Here is an 18,590-nt window from a genome sequence, read left to right on the forward strand (position 1 = left end):
AAGCTCACACTTCATCTTCTTTGCCTTGAACACATCAGTGTCACCTTCTTCGCCATTGATGGCGACCTTAGAAGAAAACGGAAACGTCCCTTTATTTCAGACAAAAATGAAAACTCAAAAAAATTCCAAAAACTTCCATGTCTTTGAAGAAATCCAAAAATCAGGTAAAGGGCCCTTTATTTTTTAGGCCCTTAAAAGACAAAAAATGGGGAGTTTTGTAAATTAATGATTTTGGAATTTATTTTTCTCTAAATCACATGGAAATTATGTGTAATTTTATTTTATTCTTAAAATTTCAAGTCATGTATTTAACAGTCATGACACCGTTCTGTTATTGATATAACGGAAATTGACTAAAAAGAATATTCTGATAATTTGAATGATATTTTCTAATTTTTAGTGGCTCAATTCAAATTTATTAATAATCAGGTGATTATTTATGTAATTATCCTTATTTTTTATTATATTTTTGTGAGTATTATTGTTTATTTGGATAGAAATTCATCAAATAAATCAAAAATAATATCATTGCAAATTTATATATATTAACTCACCATATTTCTAGCCCCTTTATTGGACATATGACAACTTTTTCTAAATTATTTTTTAATTTATTTTACTTTTCAATAAGAGAACGTAAAATTTAAAATTTGAAGACAATATTATTAAAAGAGATAATTACGAACTTCAAATATAAACTATAGCAGGAACATAAAAAATAAAAAAAATGTAATAGACTTGTAGTAAAAAATTTAAAACATTATTATATTTATATAATTAGTAATAAACGTGTTGTCTTTTTTTAATGTTTAACTATTATATTTAAAGTGAATAATTTATATAAAAAGTCGCAAGCAAAATTAAAATCCATATCAAATATAATAAAGAAACAAAGTCAAAAAAATATTTTTTTTTATTTTTAAAATAAATATTTAAAACTATTAATTCTCGCGTTGCATACTAGTTAAAATTAATTTTAAATTTTTGTAAATGCATATTTAAAATAGTTTGACTGTACTTTAATTTGAAGGTTTATAATTTACTCTGAAAATAATTATGCTTTTTTATGGAATATATTTTATGAAAAAAATCAATTCGACAACTTAAATTTTACCATCTATATTGAACAATTGTCTTAAATTTAATTTTTATAATTATACTAACATTAATACTGAAATAATTATTAACAAATAATTACTTAATTAATTTTCTAGTATAATATTATTCTTTTGGGATGGTCAGTATATAATATGATTAGATAATACATTATATTATAAAAGTAAATAAAAAATAAAAAAAAAGTATGTGATTAAAAATATTACATAATTTAAAATATACAAATTTATTTGATTATACAAATTTATATTTTAAATATTAATTATAAAAAATATTAACAAAACATAAATATATGTATCACCAACTTTTATAATATATGTATTTATATTGTAATGGTATTATTTTCTCATGTTATAGACATATTTTATGTATCATATTTTTATATATAAATTTTAGGTAAATGCTATGCAAGTGGCAAGATCCTTCTAATTCAGTATGTTCTCATTTTTGTTTAGTCTTAATGCTCAACTTGGCCATCAAATTTACCTATTTTTCTATTTTTGATATTTAAATATTTTATTTTCTAAATTATACTTAAATTATCATTTCATAATTCAACTCTCTTTTTTAACGGCATTAAAGAAATTCAATCACCCTGTGACATCAATCAAAATGTGCCACATGACACATCTAACCAATCACAAAGTAACATGTGGCAATTGAGTTTATTTAAAATAAAAAAAAATTAAATTGAAAAGTACATTTGATATTGACCATCATTGACTAGCATTGACCGTTTAATTTGGTTGGTTTTAGTTGTACAAAATAGATAAATTTTAATTCAATCGAGTAGAGCTTAGATTTGATATAAGTTAAGATGGAGTTTGATTGAATTTTATTTTTTTTAAATTAAATTTAATTCAATATCAAGTTAGAGTTGGTTGAACTCGGGACTCATTTTATTCGATTTAAAATTGGAAAGGTATAATGCTAAATTTAGCTCTCAATGTTTATGTCTTTTATCAATTTGACATTTATTTTTTTAACTACTTTTGGATCTCAACATTAAAAAAAAGAGAGAGCCATATTTGACCATCAAACTTTCAAACAAGTTGAATTGTTTTTTAATAAAAATACTGACTAAAATGTAAAATTCTTAGACATAGCAGCTTGAATAACAATCTACATATGTGCTTCATGCTAATTTTTTAAAAAATTTTATCAACTTTTTTATTTTTTATTTTCGAATATTTTTATAAAATTTAATTTATTTATTGACATGACATATAAGATAAATAGTGACACGTCACCTTGAAGTACACATGAACTACCATATAGATTGTCATGCCAACATCGTTAAAAAATAATATTTTAGTCAATATTTAAATTAAAGAAAGCTATTTTAACTTTTTTTAAATACAAATCTATTTTTTAAAAATAAAAATCAAATTAACAAAAGACGTAAAAAATAAATTTAAAATTACGTTAATTAAAAGAATTATAATTATCTCATTTTTACACCTTAATCCAAAATATTGCACATCTCAAATTTTCCAACAACACTTTCATTGAACTTGTCAAATTTTCACAAATTAGTAGTAATTAATTTTCTTCTCTGATATCTAAATTTATATTTGTGGACGTTAAATATTAATGCTATTAAATATTTAATAATGTGACACCCCAACCTATGAGAAAATAACACATGTCAATTCATCTAATAAATTAAATACACTAATAAAATTCATTTAATTATTTTTTTCCCTAAACCTAAAAAATTATTGGATTTCACAATTTGCTTCAATTCTTTCGAAAGGAACCGAATTAAGGATTAGGAATTTATTTTTAACTTGTAATAGTCATTTAGATTTTGATTTTTTTTAAAAGGGTTTTTGTCGAATTTGAACATGTAATCAATTTAAAACGAAATTGAAAATTTTTGTAATTTTCTATCAATTTTTTTTAATTAGGACTAACTTGACAAATTTTATAAAAGTTAAAAGTTAATTTTGTCAATTTTTTTAAGTTAGAGCCAAAATTGTAAATTTTACAAATATTATAGAGCTAGTTTTATTATGATACCAATAAAAAAAGGTTATTCTAAACGCTTGTTATTGACTCAATGATAGAAAATTAAAGAAATCAAATTTTGAAAATGTTAGTGACTAAATCAAATTTTTGTAGTTGAGTGGATAAAATAAAAATATCCTAATTAAAATTTAGGGTTTTATAGATTTTAAATTAGAATAAATTTAAATTAAATTATTGTGAATTTAAATCATTTTTAAGTTTGAAATGCGGTGTTTTAGTTTATTGATATAATACATATCCGAGGAATTAAAACTAAAATTATTTAAATACAATGCACAATAAACAAAATATCAAAATACATTTGAACATAATTTATATATTACATTTACACACTACGAAACTTAAATTTCAAACGTTTAAACGAAACTTAAATTAATTCAAGTCGAGCTCAGGTTTTAGTATTTTTATTTGGGCAGAGCCTAGCAAACAGACTTAAAATTTTGGTTGGACCCGATCCAGGGCGATCCATGAGCACCTCTAAATTATATAATGAATATACACAATAACAATGTAAATATTAAAAAAATGTTAAATTGTTTACATTTATAGATTTAATATAATAACACATAACATGGATAGATATAAAATAATAAATAAAAATTTAAAAGATATAAGTGAAACTAAATAGAATTTGTATAATCGTTTATTTATTGATTAATGAGTTTGGCAAAGTTTTAAACCCACGTCTCAAATTAAATTAAATTTAGACAATTATATATAATATTGATACTATATATGAATTTGACCTAATTTATGAATACCTTTATATTCGTACTCGCGTTAAATTTTGATAATAAAGTTATCACTTTTATTATTCTAAAAAAAGTTATTATTTTAATAAAATCAATGTATCGATCATCATTATTTATTTTTATTGTTCAAAGAAATGAATCTTTTTAAGGGTCTGTTTGATTGAAGGAATTGATTTTTCGGAAAATCATTTCCAACTTTTCCAGCGTTTGATTGGCGGAAAACATTTTCCATTTGGAAAATGAACTCCAAAACAAGGGGAAATGGGTTACATTTTAGGGAAAATGTCTTACCCTTTCAATTTCCGTAAGACATTTTCCGTGCTCTCCTCTCTATCGCCTCCTTCATTCCTTCTTTCATTTCCGGTAGAAAATTGCTTCTGTTTATCGATTTTCCAGTAACTTATTTTTTTAATTATTCAATACTTATTTTTTTAACACAATTACAAATAATTTATTTGATATTAATTTTTTTCAATTTATAACGATTAATATTGTAGCTTAATAATTGAGTATTATTATAAATAAATCATTACAATATATGTAAAAATAATTTAAAATATAAAAATTTATTAATACATATCAATATATGTAAAAACAATTTTTTCGAAAAATATTTCCAGGAAATCTGCCAAACAGCCGAAAATATTTTACACAGATTCAATCAAACACCAGAAAATATTTTCCAGTAAATCATTTTACAGAAAAGTAAAACATTTTCCCGAAACCATTTTACGGAAAATATTTTACTGGCAATCAAACAGACCCTAAAATTCGTAATTATCTATAACAATAATTTCATTTTTAATATTCGAACTCAAATTCTCTTTTTTTAAATACAATGTATCTTATTAATCTAATTATTATTGTTAGGGAGACGGAAATCTAAGGCTAGATTTCAACCACGTGTCACATTCAAATTGAATTGGGTAATTGCATCTACAAGATATGCGGCCCAATTTATTTTAATATTCTAATCCAAGCCCTTTTGAAAAGAAGCTCCAAACCCAAATAAATATTTAAAATAGAAATTAAAGTATTTTAAAACAATACTTTTAATTAGTTTTTAAAAAAATTATTATCCAAGAATAAATATGACCGAACAAAATTTGCATTACATTTTATTTTCAGCTTCAAGTTTTGGTACTTAAGCTAAATTCAAAACTATCACGAAGTATATGGACTAATAGCACAATTTAACTTATTTTTTACTATACCAAGAAAATTTATTTATTTTTATATTTTCACCATTTTTTAAAAAGTATCTTACTTTTTCACTTCACCAAACTCACCTAATCCTATATAATAGGAAAAACTAATTTATAAGCTTTGACTTTTTACTAAAACCAAAGGTCAAAAAGAGAGAGCGCAATAACATAATAAACTTTTTTCATTGTAAAAAGTAATTTCTATTTCCAATTGATACAAATCAATAGGGGGGAAACGTATAAAAATTTGATACTAATTTAAGATTGCATTTTTTAACGATGTACCTGACAAGGGACAATCTTGAACTCAAAACAGAAACCGTAAAATTAATATAAATTTATACCAATTGTATCCATCAATACTAACATTGTACCAGTAATAAACATTTAATCTGTACCAATTATATCCACCAATTGTACTCATAATTTCTCCTCAATATTTAAATTGAAAAAGAAAAAACATATTTAGGTGTGCTGGAATCGGTGTCTATGTAATTATTGTAATAACAACAATACTAGCTGAGTTAAACTCAATTGATAATCCATTTTTTTGTTACTTATTCTTGTTTATGGTAAAGAGAAGATTTTTTCCTTATTTTTGGAACAAATCTTTTTTTTTATGTCTAACTATTTTAACACATATTAAATAAACATTTTCATCTGTATTGTTACACCAACAATGAAACGTATTATATGTTTTATCAAACATAGAGGTCTACGTCATGGATTAGCTATCATTTTTTCACTAAACAAAATAGTTGATTGAATCAGTAAGTCATTAGACCCTTTTTAAGATAAATTTTTACTAAATTAAACTCCTTAAATTATGTAATCGATAATGTTAATATAAATTCTCCTAAATTGTATTTCTAAATCCGTTACTGCAGACGGCGTAATAAATTCAACCAGCATCATTACTTTTAAAACATCACATTACATTCCAATTTTAATATTTATAACTTTTCTTTAAATTCAAATTGTGGTATCTTTTATTTAAAAAATATTTAATTTCGTTTTTCATTTACCTAATACTGTTGACGGTAAAAGGGGTAGGAAAAAAGGAACAAAATAATACTATAGTGAATAATATATGAATTAATTGCCTTTTGGGTGGCTGTAAGCTAAAACTTTTATTCCAATTTCTTAAAGAAGAAGACCAAATCAATATGGTAAAGAAAAAAAAGAAGAAGCTTTTATGTCAACTTGTTTTTCTTTTTTCAAACAAGGACAAAAAAAAAAGCACAACAATTTGAATTTGATTATGTTTTTACTCATCATAATTTCAGGAAAAAAAATATTTATATGAAACATGACATGTTGAACCAGTTTTGTTATTAAAAATTAACACTTTCATGATTTTTTAATTATTTTTCTTTGTCATGTTGACGTAAGAATTGTGTAACACAAATTAGGGGCGAGCATTCGATTGAATCGAATGAAAAATAAATTGAGTTGACGAGTCTTATTTTATCATCCTAACTTGATTTGAAATTTTCTTCGAATCGAGTAAAATTGTTCGTGTTAAATTAAAATATTGTTATAATATCACTAATTTCATGTTAAAGCACGTAAATTTGAAACCGTATATATTTGAAAACTTTTTCAAATTAAAATAAAAAATAATAATAATTTAGTATGATAAACTTGAATCATTAATTAACTTATTTATGTCTCAAATTTATTATTCTATAAAAGTTTTAAGTTTTTTTTATATATTTTTAATTTTTTAAAATTTTTTAAAAATATATGAATTTTGGATTCTTTATAAATATTTTGAATTTTAAAAATTATTTTTAATTTTTTTGTAATTTTTGTTGAGAGAGATCAATTTGCTCATTTTCAAATTTGATAGGGACCAAAAGGGTATTTATACCAATCTGTTATTCGAATTACAAAATTCAACTCAATTCAAGAATTACTTATTCTAGTTGACTTGAATAATTAGAATATCTCAATTTGATTAACTTGAAATTTAAATTTTTAATCGAGTCAAATTTTACTCACTTTTAAAATAAATACAATACGAAAAAATAATTAAAACATAAAATGATACAAAAGATAATTAATTATATATTATAGAGACTTAAATATATTATTTGTTTAAAAACAAATAATTAAATTAAATTCAAAGTCAATTTTGGAGATTAAATTCACACTATGAAATCGTCAAGACTTCCATTTTGAATATAAATCTTCCAAGTCTTTAGTTTAAGAGAAAATGGAAATAAAAAAAATCACAATTAATATATAATTTTTAATTTAATAAAAAATCAAAATAATCATTAATAACAAAAAAACTATTTATTGTTGTAAAATTATTGTAAATTATTTATAAAAATATATACTTTTTCAAAGTTTCACTGGTATAAGTACAATAATGCACATTAGATGGAAAACTAGACACATACAATACATGCAAGGCCGGCGAGCTAAAAGGGTATAATATCTCTTTCAATCCCTTTTAGTTATGAAATATTCAATTTAATCATTTTAATAGAGTTTTTAATTTTAGTCTCCCAAACTTCTAAAATTTTACTTTGCTTCCAACGATAAATTGCTGGCTTTACCCTTGCATACATGATGGGCGTGATGGGCGTGAGATTCATGTATCACAAGACTCGAAATTGAAATTTTAATAAAATTCAAGATCTTGCTAAGGACTAATCAGCTAAAAATATATATTTATTATTATTTCAAAGTCTTTGAATATGCTTCGAAATTTGTGAACTTTAGACGTAACATTGAAAGTGGAGGGTTGAAAACTTGAAAGTCGTATATAACTTTATCTTTGAATATATCTTACTTATTATTTTTTATTTGACAATTTTGTCACCACTTGAATTTTAAAATATATAAAATTATATTACTTTGGTTAAATGTTTCCTAATAAATTATATAATATTTTACTATAATTTTCAACTTTATCTTTACTAACAACAAGAAAAAAGGTTGTTAGATGTTTTGGTGCGGCAAAAATGAGAGGATCGTGTCCGACATATTTTAAATGAGCAAAATAGAGTTGCGGACCACATGGTTACATGTGCTGTTACAGGGAACTCTTTGCTCCATTTATTTGCAATTGTGCCAGTTTCAGTTAGAGATTTATTGGTTTAAGATCGTAATGAGTCCAGCACCTTTAATTTATGAATTGGTTGTTTTAATCATCTAATGATGTCTCTTTTCTGCCAAAAGAAAGAAAAAGGTTGTATTATGTTATTCTGCTTTTTTTTTCTTTTCATACTCTAATATACATTCAATATAAATATTGATTTAGAGTTTATGATTTTTTTAATAAAAAATTCTTGATAATAGCTTCAAGGTTTTCTTGAGTTTGTAATTTTTTTTGTATAAATACAATTATAAATATGTATATGAATAACTATAAAATATAATTAAATAAATATAAAGTACAAATGAATGAAGAACTATACTATAGCGTACAAAACCCACACATACAATAGGGGCAAATCCAGAAATTCTTTTACGGGGCTAGAATTGAATTATAAAATTTTGAATGATTAAAATATAAATTTGTCATATTAATGATTTCCTCTTTTTCAAAGGGATTAGATATATATTTTTTCATTTTTTGAGGAGTTAAAATGTAATACATTGATTTATAATTTCATCATTAATGAAGCGATCGAATTGCAATTTTTCTATTTTGGAACCAAGTCCCTTACCTGCCCTTATGGATTCACACCTCTGCAAGGGAATGTGCATGATAAGATTAAAGATTTATATATGATAATTGCTTATGATAATACTCGAACTTGAATATTTAAAGACTTTAAATCTCAATTTTTGCTAATAATTGCCATGTATGGATATAAATTAGATCGATTAACCATTCGAGGATTAAATCAATGCAAGTTGAAAATTAAAGGGTTAGCATGATTTGTTATTGCAATGCCAATAAAGGGTTAGTAAATTACTAGCTTGCAAGTGGTTGTTAGGCTTTGAGAGCCAAACATTTGCTTTTTGCTATGGAATCATGCACCAAGTGAAAATAATGATTCAGGCTCTTATTGGATTTCATTTAACCACATTTGAGTGGGATTTATAAAGTTTTTGGTGTAATTGCAGGATAGTATTTGACTTTTAATTTCACTTTTTTTTATATATATTTGACTATCTAATTTTTTAATATTATAAATATTATAAATAGTTTCAAGGTTTTCTTGAGTTTTTATTTTTATTTTGTATAAATAAAACTATAAATATGCATATGAATAAATATAGAATATGATTAAATCAGTAGAAAGTACAAAAGAATGAAGAATCGTAATAGGGTATTTCACTAAAATAATACAAAAAAATAAAATAAAATCAAAATAATATACAAAAAAAAACAAACCAACTGAATGGAGGGCCTGCCACAGGCGGTACCAATGGTTCCTGTGGCAGAGGCGGCACCACCATGTTCATATTTCAGCCATTTATTTGTATTTTTTCTCCGGATTTTATTACTTTAAAAAAATATACTATTTTCTAATTTATTATTTTATATTATTTTAGTACATTATGTTTGTAATGTATTCATTTAGTGTGTTTTTTATTTAAATTTAAAAAAACCCTTATTTCAGCCCTTTGTTCGTATTTTTTTCAGATTTTATTACTTTCAATAAAAATATATTATTTTCTTATTTTATTATTTTACATTATTTTAGTACATTATGTTTGAAATGTATTAATTTACTGTGTTTTTTAAATAAAATTTAAAAAAACCCTTATTTCAGCCCTTTGTTCGTATTTTTTCCCCGAATTTTATTACTTTAAAAAAATATATTATTTTCTAATTTTATTATTTTAAATTATTTTAGTACATTATGTTTGAAATGTATTCATTTAGTGTGTTTTTTAAATAAATTTTTTTTAAAAAAAATCCTTATTTCGATCATTTGTTCATATTTTTCCCATATTTTATTAATTTCAATAAAAATATATTATTTTTGTATTTTATTATTTTACATTATTTTAGTACATTATGTTTGAAATGTATTAATTTACTATGTTTTTTTAAAAAATTTAGTAAAAAACTCTTATTTCGGCCCTATGTTCGTATTTTTTTACCGAATTTTATTACTTTCAATAAAAAACACACTAAATGAATACATTTCAAACATAATGTACTAAAATAATGTAAAATAATAAATTAGAAAAATAGTATTTTTTTAAAGTAATAAAATTCGAGAAAAAAATACGAACAAATAACTGAAATACGAACATGTTAGTGCCGCCTCTGCCACAGGCACCATTGGTGCTGCCTGTGGCACGCCCTCCATTCAGCTGTTTTGTTTTTTTGTACCATTTTAGTAAATAAACTTTTTTGTATATTATTTTAGTATTTTTTATTTTTTTATATTATTTTAGTAAAATACCTAACTATATTGTACAAAACCCACACATGCAATAGGGGCAAATCCATAAATTATTTTATGGAGCTAGAATTGAATTATAGAATTTAAAAAATTAAAATATAAACTTTTAATATTAATCTATAATTTCGTGATTTATGAAGTGATTGAATTGTAAGTTTTTGTTTCTGGGACCAAGTCTTTTATTTGCCCTTTTGGATTCACACCTCTACGTGGGAATTATGCATATGATAAGATTAAAGATTCGCATATGATGATTACTCATGATGAGATTCGAACTTGAGTAATTAAAGACTTGAAACTTCTACTTTTGCTAATAATTGCCATATATGGATATAAATTAAACCCATTAGCCATTAGAGGATTAAATCAAAACAAGTTGAAAATTGAAGGGCTAGCATTTTGCAATATTATTGCCAAATCTTAAGTAAATTATTAGCTTGCAAGTTGCAACTGGTTGTTAGGCTTTCAGAGCCTAACATTTGCTTTTTGCTATGGAATTCTCAAGTGAAATTAATGAATCTGGCTTTTTTGGATTTCATTTAACCACATTTTAGTGGGATTTATAATTTTTTTGGTGTAATTGCGTCACAGGATAGTGTTTGACTTTCAATTTTGACAATAAATTTATATGTAATTTTTTTAATAATATTATTATATGGGTACAAACATATAAATTTCAAGTCAACTAATTGAGAATAAATAATTACTTCAATAATAAAAACAAAAACAAAAACATTATACATATGATTAACTTAAAATTATTTTATATAATAAATCTCTTTAAATAAAATATATAAAATAATGTACTTATATTTTAGTAATTATAATAATTATAATAATTTGTTAAATTTTCAAATGTGTTATAAGTTTATTTATATACAAATATTATTCTAATGTCTCTAATGGTCGATTTCTCTTTTCATTATAGTTCACCTCACATTCACCAGCAAGTGAATCCAAACACATTTTCCGTCGCTGATTTTAATTTAACTGCCCAACCAAACAAAAATTTAATACTGGTCGAGTTTTCAAGTAAAGTTGATTTGAGTGGGTCGAAATACTCAAAAAGTTAAAAATAAAAAACAAACTTAAAAAATTAAGTTGTTTTACTTTTCTCATTTAAAATTCCAGATTAATTATTAAAATTATAAATATTTTCTATTAACGTTTGAAAATTTGAAAATTTGAAATTTTTACTAGGCTGTAATCATATGATATGACATATGATTATCAACCAAAAAAAAAAGTAAACATATTAATTTGAGAAATTTTGAGAGATGCTACTAATGAAGATAATAATTGATAAAGTAAGACAATTAAATTTTTTAAGTTTTAAAATATAAGGACTAAATCTCAATTCTATACAAGTATAAGGTTAATAACATATTTTAACCTTTTATTTATTATATTAAATTAATAGTAATTCAACTCAAGAGTCACCCATAAACAATTTGAGATAGAGTTTGATTTTAGGAGTGAATCAAACATATTAATTTAGTGAATAAAATAATACAGAAAAGAAAATTTCAAATCTTAAAATTAAAAAAAAAGTATGATTATAAAAATATTGATGTCTTTTACCATTTCAAAATTAAAAATATTTTTAAAAAATACTATCCATATTATTTTTAGTATAATCCTTGTTTTAATTCTCAAGTAAGTGTGCCATTTCTAAAATCTATAATGGAGAAAAAGGGAAGGGGGAAAGAGAAAAAGATATAATGTCAATTTGTGGGTTTGGTCCTTTAATTCTACTCAAGTTTGAAATTTAGTCCTCACGATTTAATTTGACATAATTTGTTAATGTAATTTTATAATATAATTAGTTAGTCCAAATAATTAATACATTAGCAAGTTCAATTAAAATGTTGAAGTAGCTTTTTCCTTAAATTTATCATCCTAGCAAAAAAATAAAGAAGAAATTTTGTGTTGTATGATTAATTATAAGGTAATTAAGCCATGACATAGTTAGAAGGGGGTATTTTAAGAAAAGATACACATCATTATTTTAACATTATAAAATAGAGAGACCAAATATATGTCAAAAAATTAAAGTATAGGGGCTTAATCCTAAATTTGAGCATAATAGAGAGACCAACACTATAATTTGACCAAGAAAAGAGAAAAAGGACTGAAAAATAAATAAAGAGAAGAAATGTTGTGTTTTTATTTTTATTTTTTAGGATAAATCTCAAAACTATATAAAAACTTCGACCAATATACAATGTTATGCATGAAATATGATTTTGCACAATACATGAAATTTTGATTTGATTTAATTTTCTCAAATCACTAAAATAATTATCGGTAAAGCATCAATTTATGTTTACATAGTGCATACACAAATAATTATATTGATCTAATATGAAGAGAAATTTAACTTATTTCTTTCTTTAAATGTGAGTTGAATCACAATCAAAATTTCATGTATACATTTGAACCATGATCAAAGTTTCATGTGTATAATTGCACCAAATTAAAATTCATGGTATCAAATTGTACATTAAATCAAAGTTTCATGTGCTATTTTAAAGATTTATCCCTTATTTTTAAGTTTAGAATATGTAATTATTTTTTATATAAATTATAGACTGATATAAATTTTGAATATTTTATATTTTTACATTAAACAGGCTTTCTGTAAGTTAATTTATAAATCTATTTAATATTTATAATTATTTTATTAGAGACTAAAACATTTTTAAAGTTAAATATTAATTTATATAAAAAAAAACTCACACTTCATACTTTTTTTATTTATTATTATCATTAAATATTTTATGTTAATATTTGTCAACTTTGAATTTTGATTAAACTATAGCACGTGATATGATTCACGTGAAATAAAAAGAATGTTTTTGACAAATTGAAGAAGAGGATTGTATTTTTAAATTTTAAAGTATAATGATTAAATCTCAAAATCTATATAAGTACAGGGACTAATAAAATATTAAACCAATTGTTAATTATTATCAATCCATAAGAGAAGTAGAAAATTTCGGCCATCTCTCCTCTATTTATAGGATGACCTTACTGCTCATATATTCATTCAAATCTTAGTTTTTAGATCATTTAAATTATATAAACCTTCAACAATGGTTCCAAGCTTCGACGACGGCACCTCACTCTACAACTTCGTCGTCCGCGACGGAAACGGCGTCAAAGGAATGGTGGATTCCGGCTTAACGACGGTGCCGGTGGCTTACATGCAACCGCCGAGAGAGCGGATCGACAAGGAAAGCGCGCGAAAACACGAGCAACTGCCGATCGATCTGTCGAGACTAGACGGACCTGAACAGGATGAAGTCGCCGTCGAGATCGTTAGAGCTGCCGAGACTCTCGGCTTCTTCCAAGTAATCAACCATGGCGTCCCGGTTGATCTGCTGGAATCGCTGAAAGACACTGCGAATAAGTTCTTCGGCCTGCCGCCGGAACAGAAGGCCGTTTATCGGTCGGAAGTTAGTCCGACGCCGCTGGTGAAGTACGGAACGAGCTTCGTGCCTGAGAAAGAGGCAGCTCTGGAGTGGAAAGATTACATCAGTTTGCAGTACGTCAATGATGCAGAAGCTCTTCAACATTGGCCTATTGAGATAAGGTGCGACCAAAAATGAATTTTTAATTAGTGCAAATAATTTTTGATGAATTGATTTTTAAAAGTTATAAACGGTGATTATATTATTTAAAAGTTTTTATTTATGTAATTGAGAAATTAAAAATTGTTATTATATGGTTTTTTTTATCACACTATTTGCACTAATTAAAAGTTTTCATTTTTCTTCTTTTTAACAATTCAAATTTTTTTTTTCATTTAATAACTTTGAACATTGTGAAAGTACAAGCCAAAATATAAACTATAAATAATTTTCTTCTTTGATTTCCGATATTGACTGTCAGATCGACTTGAATTTAAAATATGTTTTTCTACCTGTTGGTGGTACCAATCGACAAATTGTCGCTTAGAGCTTGATAGTAGAATTTCAAGAAAAAAAAAATCTTAAGTGACTTTAACAAATTTTTTTGAATAGTTTAGTAACCATTTTGTAACATTTTGAAGTTGAGTGACCAAAACTTAAACTTACTAATAGTTTAGTGACCATGGGTGTAGTTTACCCATTAGACACTTGAGGTGATTAAACTATTAGTAAATTTACTTATTGGTCACTAAACTTCAAAAAATTATAAAATAGTTATTGAATTATTTAAAAGTTTTCATTTAAACCACTGAATTATTCAAAAGTTTTTATTTAAGACATTGGGCTATTAAGTTTTTCTTTTAAAAAAAAGTTTAGCTGGTGAGTTCTAAGAGACTATTCAGAGAAGAAAGTTGTTTAAATTTTAGTTTGTAAATTTGTGGTGTTCAAAATTGTTTCATAAAAAAAATTAAATTGTATAAGAGAAGAGGAATGAGAGCTTTCGATTGGTGTAGGTGGTACGAACAAAGAAAGTCATGCAACAATGATTTTAACAATTCAATGATTTAAATGAAAACATTTAAATAGTTTAATTATTATTTTGTAACTTTTTAAAATTAAATGGCTAAAATGTAAACTTACTAATAATTTAATGACCTTAAGTATAATTAACCTAAATTTAAATTTTAAAATTCAATGAAATGAATCGATACATGTAAAAATCGGTTCAGGTTGATTCAATTATTATTAATGTTGGATTCAAATTTAAAAAAAATAAATTATTACAAATTAGTCATAATTTTTATAAATAATTTTGAACCGTTGTCACTCTAAATTGAATACTATCAAAACATTAGCCCCGTTATTTAATGCTTCTCAAATGGACTTTTGGAATAAAAAGTGTTTTTCCCTTAAAAGCATTAAAGAACAGACATCATTTCAGTAAAATTTTCAACTTAAAAAAAAAAAAACTTTTTGATAGATGAGAAGTTGAAAATTTTAACTTTTTCTTTAGCCAAAATTGCTTTTGGCTTCTATTTACATTTTTAACATTTGTCTTCTTCCAAAATTTTTAGTATTTATATTTAGTATATAAATATTATCCCTTTTTAAAACTTTAATCCAAATATATGTAATATTTTAATTTGTTAGGTTTATGTTTTCTATGTTATGTTAATATCTAATATAAGTTATATATTCAAATACATTTTAAAATAAAATAATACAAATGTGTTAAAAGCATTAATTAAAAATAAAAATAATTTTTAAAATAATACAATTGTGTCAATATCTAATTACAAATACTTAATTATTATATTTAAATATTTAAATATAGTTTATATATTTTAATTAAATTTAATAAATAATTAATATTAATTACTTAGAAATATTTAAAATTAATATTATATATTATAATATTAACAATAAGTTATAATAAATTATATTTTATATTTTTGCTAAAATAACATAATATTAAGTAATTTGAATATTATTTAAATACATATTTGTTACTTTATAATATCATGTCTAAAATGAACATTTTATTTCTCAAAAGCACTTTTTGACAGTAATACCAAACACTCAAATTTTTCAAAAGCACTTTTCTACAACACTTTTCAAAAGTAATGAAAAACTATCCCTTAATAGGATTGAGAATTACTTACATTGTTTTTGTTTTCTAGGGATGTTGCACTTGAGTACTTGAGGACATCAATCAAGATGGTGAGAAAATTGCTTGAGGTTTTGATGGTAAATCTTGGGATGAAATTGGTAGATCCAAAAATTGATGCACTCATTGATAAGAAGATGGTTAATATGAATTTTTATCCAGCATGTCCTAATCCGGATCTTACGGTAGGAGTAGGGCGTCATTCTGATATGGGTACTATTACAGTTTTATTACAAGACGGAATTGGTGGTTTGTATGTGAAAATCGAAGAAGATATGAGATTTGGAAAGAAGGGAGAATGGGTAGAGATCCCTCCTACTCCCGGTGCCTTGGTCATCAATGTTGGAGATATGTTACAGGTATAAATCAATCGTTCAATTATGTGTTTTTTTCTTCTTCTTCTTCTTTTATAAAACAAGCCTCAATTTTGATAGATTGCTTGAACTAATTGAGCTAAGGTTAAGGATAATTTTGGATCCTTTTAATATAAAGGAATCTAATGACCTCGTTTTTAGTTTAATTGATTGGTATGATCGTTTTGATTTTTACAATTATGATTGTGATTCAAATTTCTAAATATTATCTTTCAAAGGTGATTACATGAAGTAAGTGAACTAAGATCCAAATCTATTGGATATTATCTCTTATCCGAATTCAAATTAAAACTCTTCCAAGTTCTAAACTTAACCATAATTTAACTAATTTGTTTTTATATGCAGGTATTAAGCAATAAAAGGTATAAAAGTGCAGAGCATAGAGTTCGTACTACAAACACAACATCAAGGGTGTCAATACCAATCTTTACGATTCCAAAATTAACCGAAAAGATTGCACCATTACCTCACCTTGTAGAAAAAGACGGAATTGCTCATTATAGAGAATTTCTGTTTGCTGATTACATGAAAAACTTTTTCGGAAATGCTCATGAAGGCAAGAAATCTCTTGATTTTGTAAAAAATGTCGATTCTTCTTGATCGATGGTCATAAAATTCGATATTCATTATTTACCGATAAATTAAAAGGTGAATTACTCACTCTGAAATCTTGTCTTGTTTCATTTTATTATTATTATTATTTAAAATTACTCCGATGCGAAGTTATATGTACCACATTATTCTCCCATTTCCATATTTTAATTTCAAAAGGTTGTAACGTTGAAATTTTACTTAAATAAAAGGTTAAGAAAGCTTAAGTGAAATTAATTTAATCTTACTCATGCCACAAAAAAAATTAAGTTAACTTTCCATATTGTTTAGGAGTTTAATCCGAATAATTAATTTTAAATTTCTAAATTCTAACTATCATACCATAAATTATAAATTTAGTGAAAAAAACCCATAAATCTTACATTACTATTATTATTTGTTAATTTTATTTAATTTTTTTACATTAATTTTATTTAATTAATCAATATTAATTAGATTAAAATATTATTAAGAAAAATTATCCAATAGTAAAAAGTATATGACATTAGTTAGAAATTATTTTAAACATATTAAGTGGCGCACATTTATTGGATGCTTAAAAATTGAATTTTTAATATCATCCTAAAATAATTTAAACTTTTTGTTTAAATGGCACCTAATTTTGTGTTTGTGTCTTTTAATTCAGTAAACGGTATTAAATGTCATTAAATTATTAATACATTTATTTTTTGGTCACTTCATTTTAAAAAATTACAAAATGGTCATTAAATTATTTGAAATTTTTCATTTAAGTCACTAAGCTGTTAAGATTATTGTTATGACATTATCTATTCATACTGCCTACACCAATCCAAAGTTCACTCCCTTTCTTTGCTATAGTTCACTTTTTATTTTTTATGGAACAACTTTAAATGTCACGAATCCACAAATCAAAATCCAAACAACTTTCTTCTTTTATATTCAACTTTAACTGTTAAATAAACTTGGATCTAAGGTAAGTTTTCTTACTCAATAGGTACTAATCTAATCTACTAATTATCAAATCATTGCTTAAGTTTGTTAGCCAAACTTTAAGAAAAACCTTCACATCAATATTGTTTAAATTGGACCAGATCGATCAATCGAACCGAAAACCAAATGAAATAGCAATTTAGAGAGGAGTTTTGAATAGGTTGACCGCATAATAGCTACCATCCCACCAGGACAATGATTTGTTCTTTGAACAAGACGATGAGCTGTTTGCTTTAATGTCTAAAGAGAAACAACCATGGTTTCATTGATGTTAACTTAAACAAGCCTCCGGTTTTACCTCGCAGAGAAGCTGTGGGGTGGCTTTTCAAGATCAAAGAACACTATGAGTTCAATGCTTTTACCATGGTTCTTGCTGTGAATTACTTTGATAGGTTCATTTGAAGCTTAAATTTCAACAAGACAAGCCATGGATGAGTCAATTAACCGCTGTGGCTTGTTCATCTTTAGCTGCCAAAGTTGAAGAAATCCAACTGCCACTTCTTTTAGACATCCAACTATCCAAGTATGACACAAAATTTATGCTTCTAAAAGCTTTACATTGCTAAAAACCAATAGGACAATAGGTAA

At 24.5% G+C, this 18,590-nt stretch overlaps 1 protein-coding gene across 1 annotated transcript; it reads left to right on the forward strand.

The window, feature by feature from the left end:
* Positions 1–13,489: 13,489 nt before the first annotated feature.
* On the forward strand, positions 13,490–17,122 carry LOC121223450 (scopoletin 8-hydroxylase). The gene is made up of 3 exons (XM_041104929.1): positions 13,490–14,080; positions 16,079–16,424; positions 16,785–17,122. Exons 1-3 carry the CDS (start codon positions 13,581–13,583, stop codon positions 17,037–17,039), a joined length of 1,101 nt encoding a protein of 366 aa, XP_040960863.1. The 5' UTR covers positions 13,490–13,580; the 3' UTR covers positions 17,040–17,122.
* Positions 17,123–18,590: the final 1,468 nt, after the last annotated feature.

The sequence above is a fragment of the Gossypium hirsutum genome, chromosome D11 (genome assembly GCF_007990345.1).
Source record: "Gossypium hirsutum isolate 1008001.06 chromosome D11, Gossypium_hirsutum_v2.1, whole genome shotgun sequence".
Classification (NCBI taxonomy): domain Eukaryota; kingdom Viridiplantae; phylum Streptophyta; class Magnoliopsida; order Malvales; family Malvaceae; genus Gossypium; species Gossypium hirsutum.

What these genes read in the sequence shown, in the direction of transcription:
- LOC121223450 (XM_041104929.1), top strand. Translation starts at nt 13,581, where the DNA reads ATGGTTCCAAGCTTCGACGACGGCACCTCACTCTACAACTTCGTCGTC. An exon ending in CATTGGCCTATTGAGATAAG is followed by an intron (nt 14,081 to 16,078) that starts GTGCGACCAAAA and finishes TTTGTTTTCTAG; the next exon opens with GGATGTTGCACTTGAGTACT. An exon ending in ATGTTGGAGATATGTTACAG is followed by an intron (nt 16,425 to 16,784) that starts GTATAAATCAAT and finishes TTTTATATGCAG; the next exon opens with GTATTAAGCAATAAAAGGTA.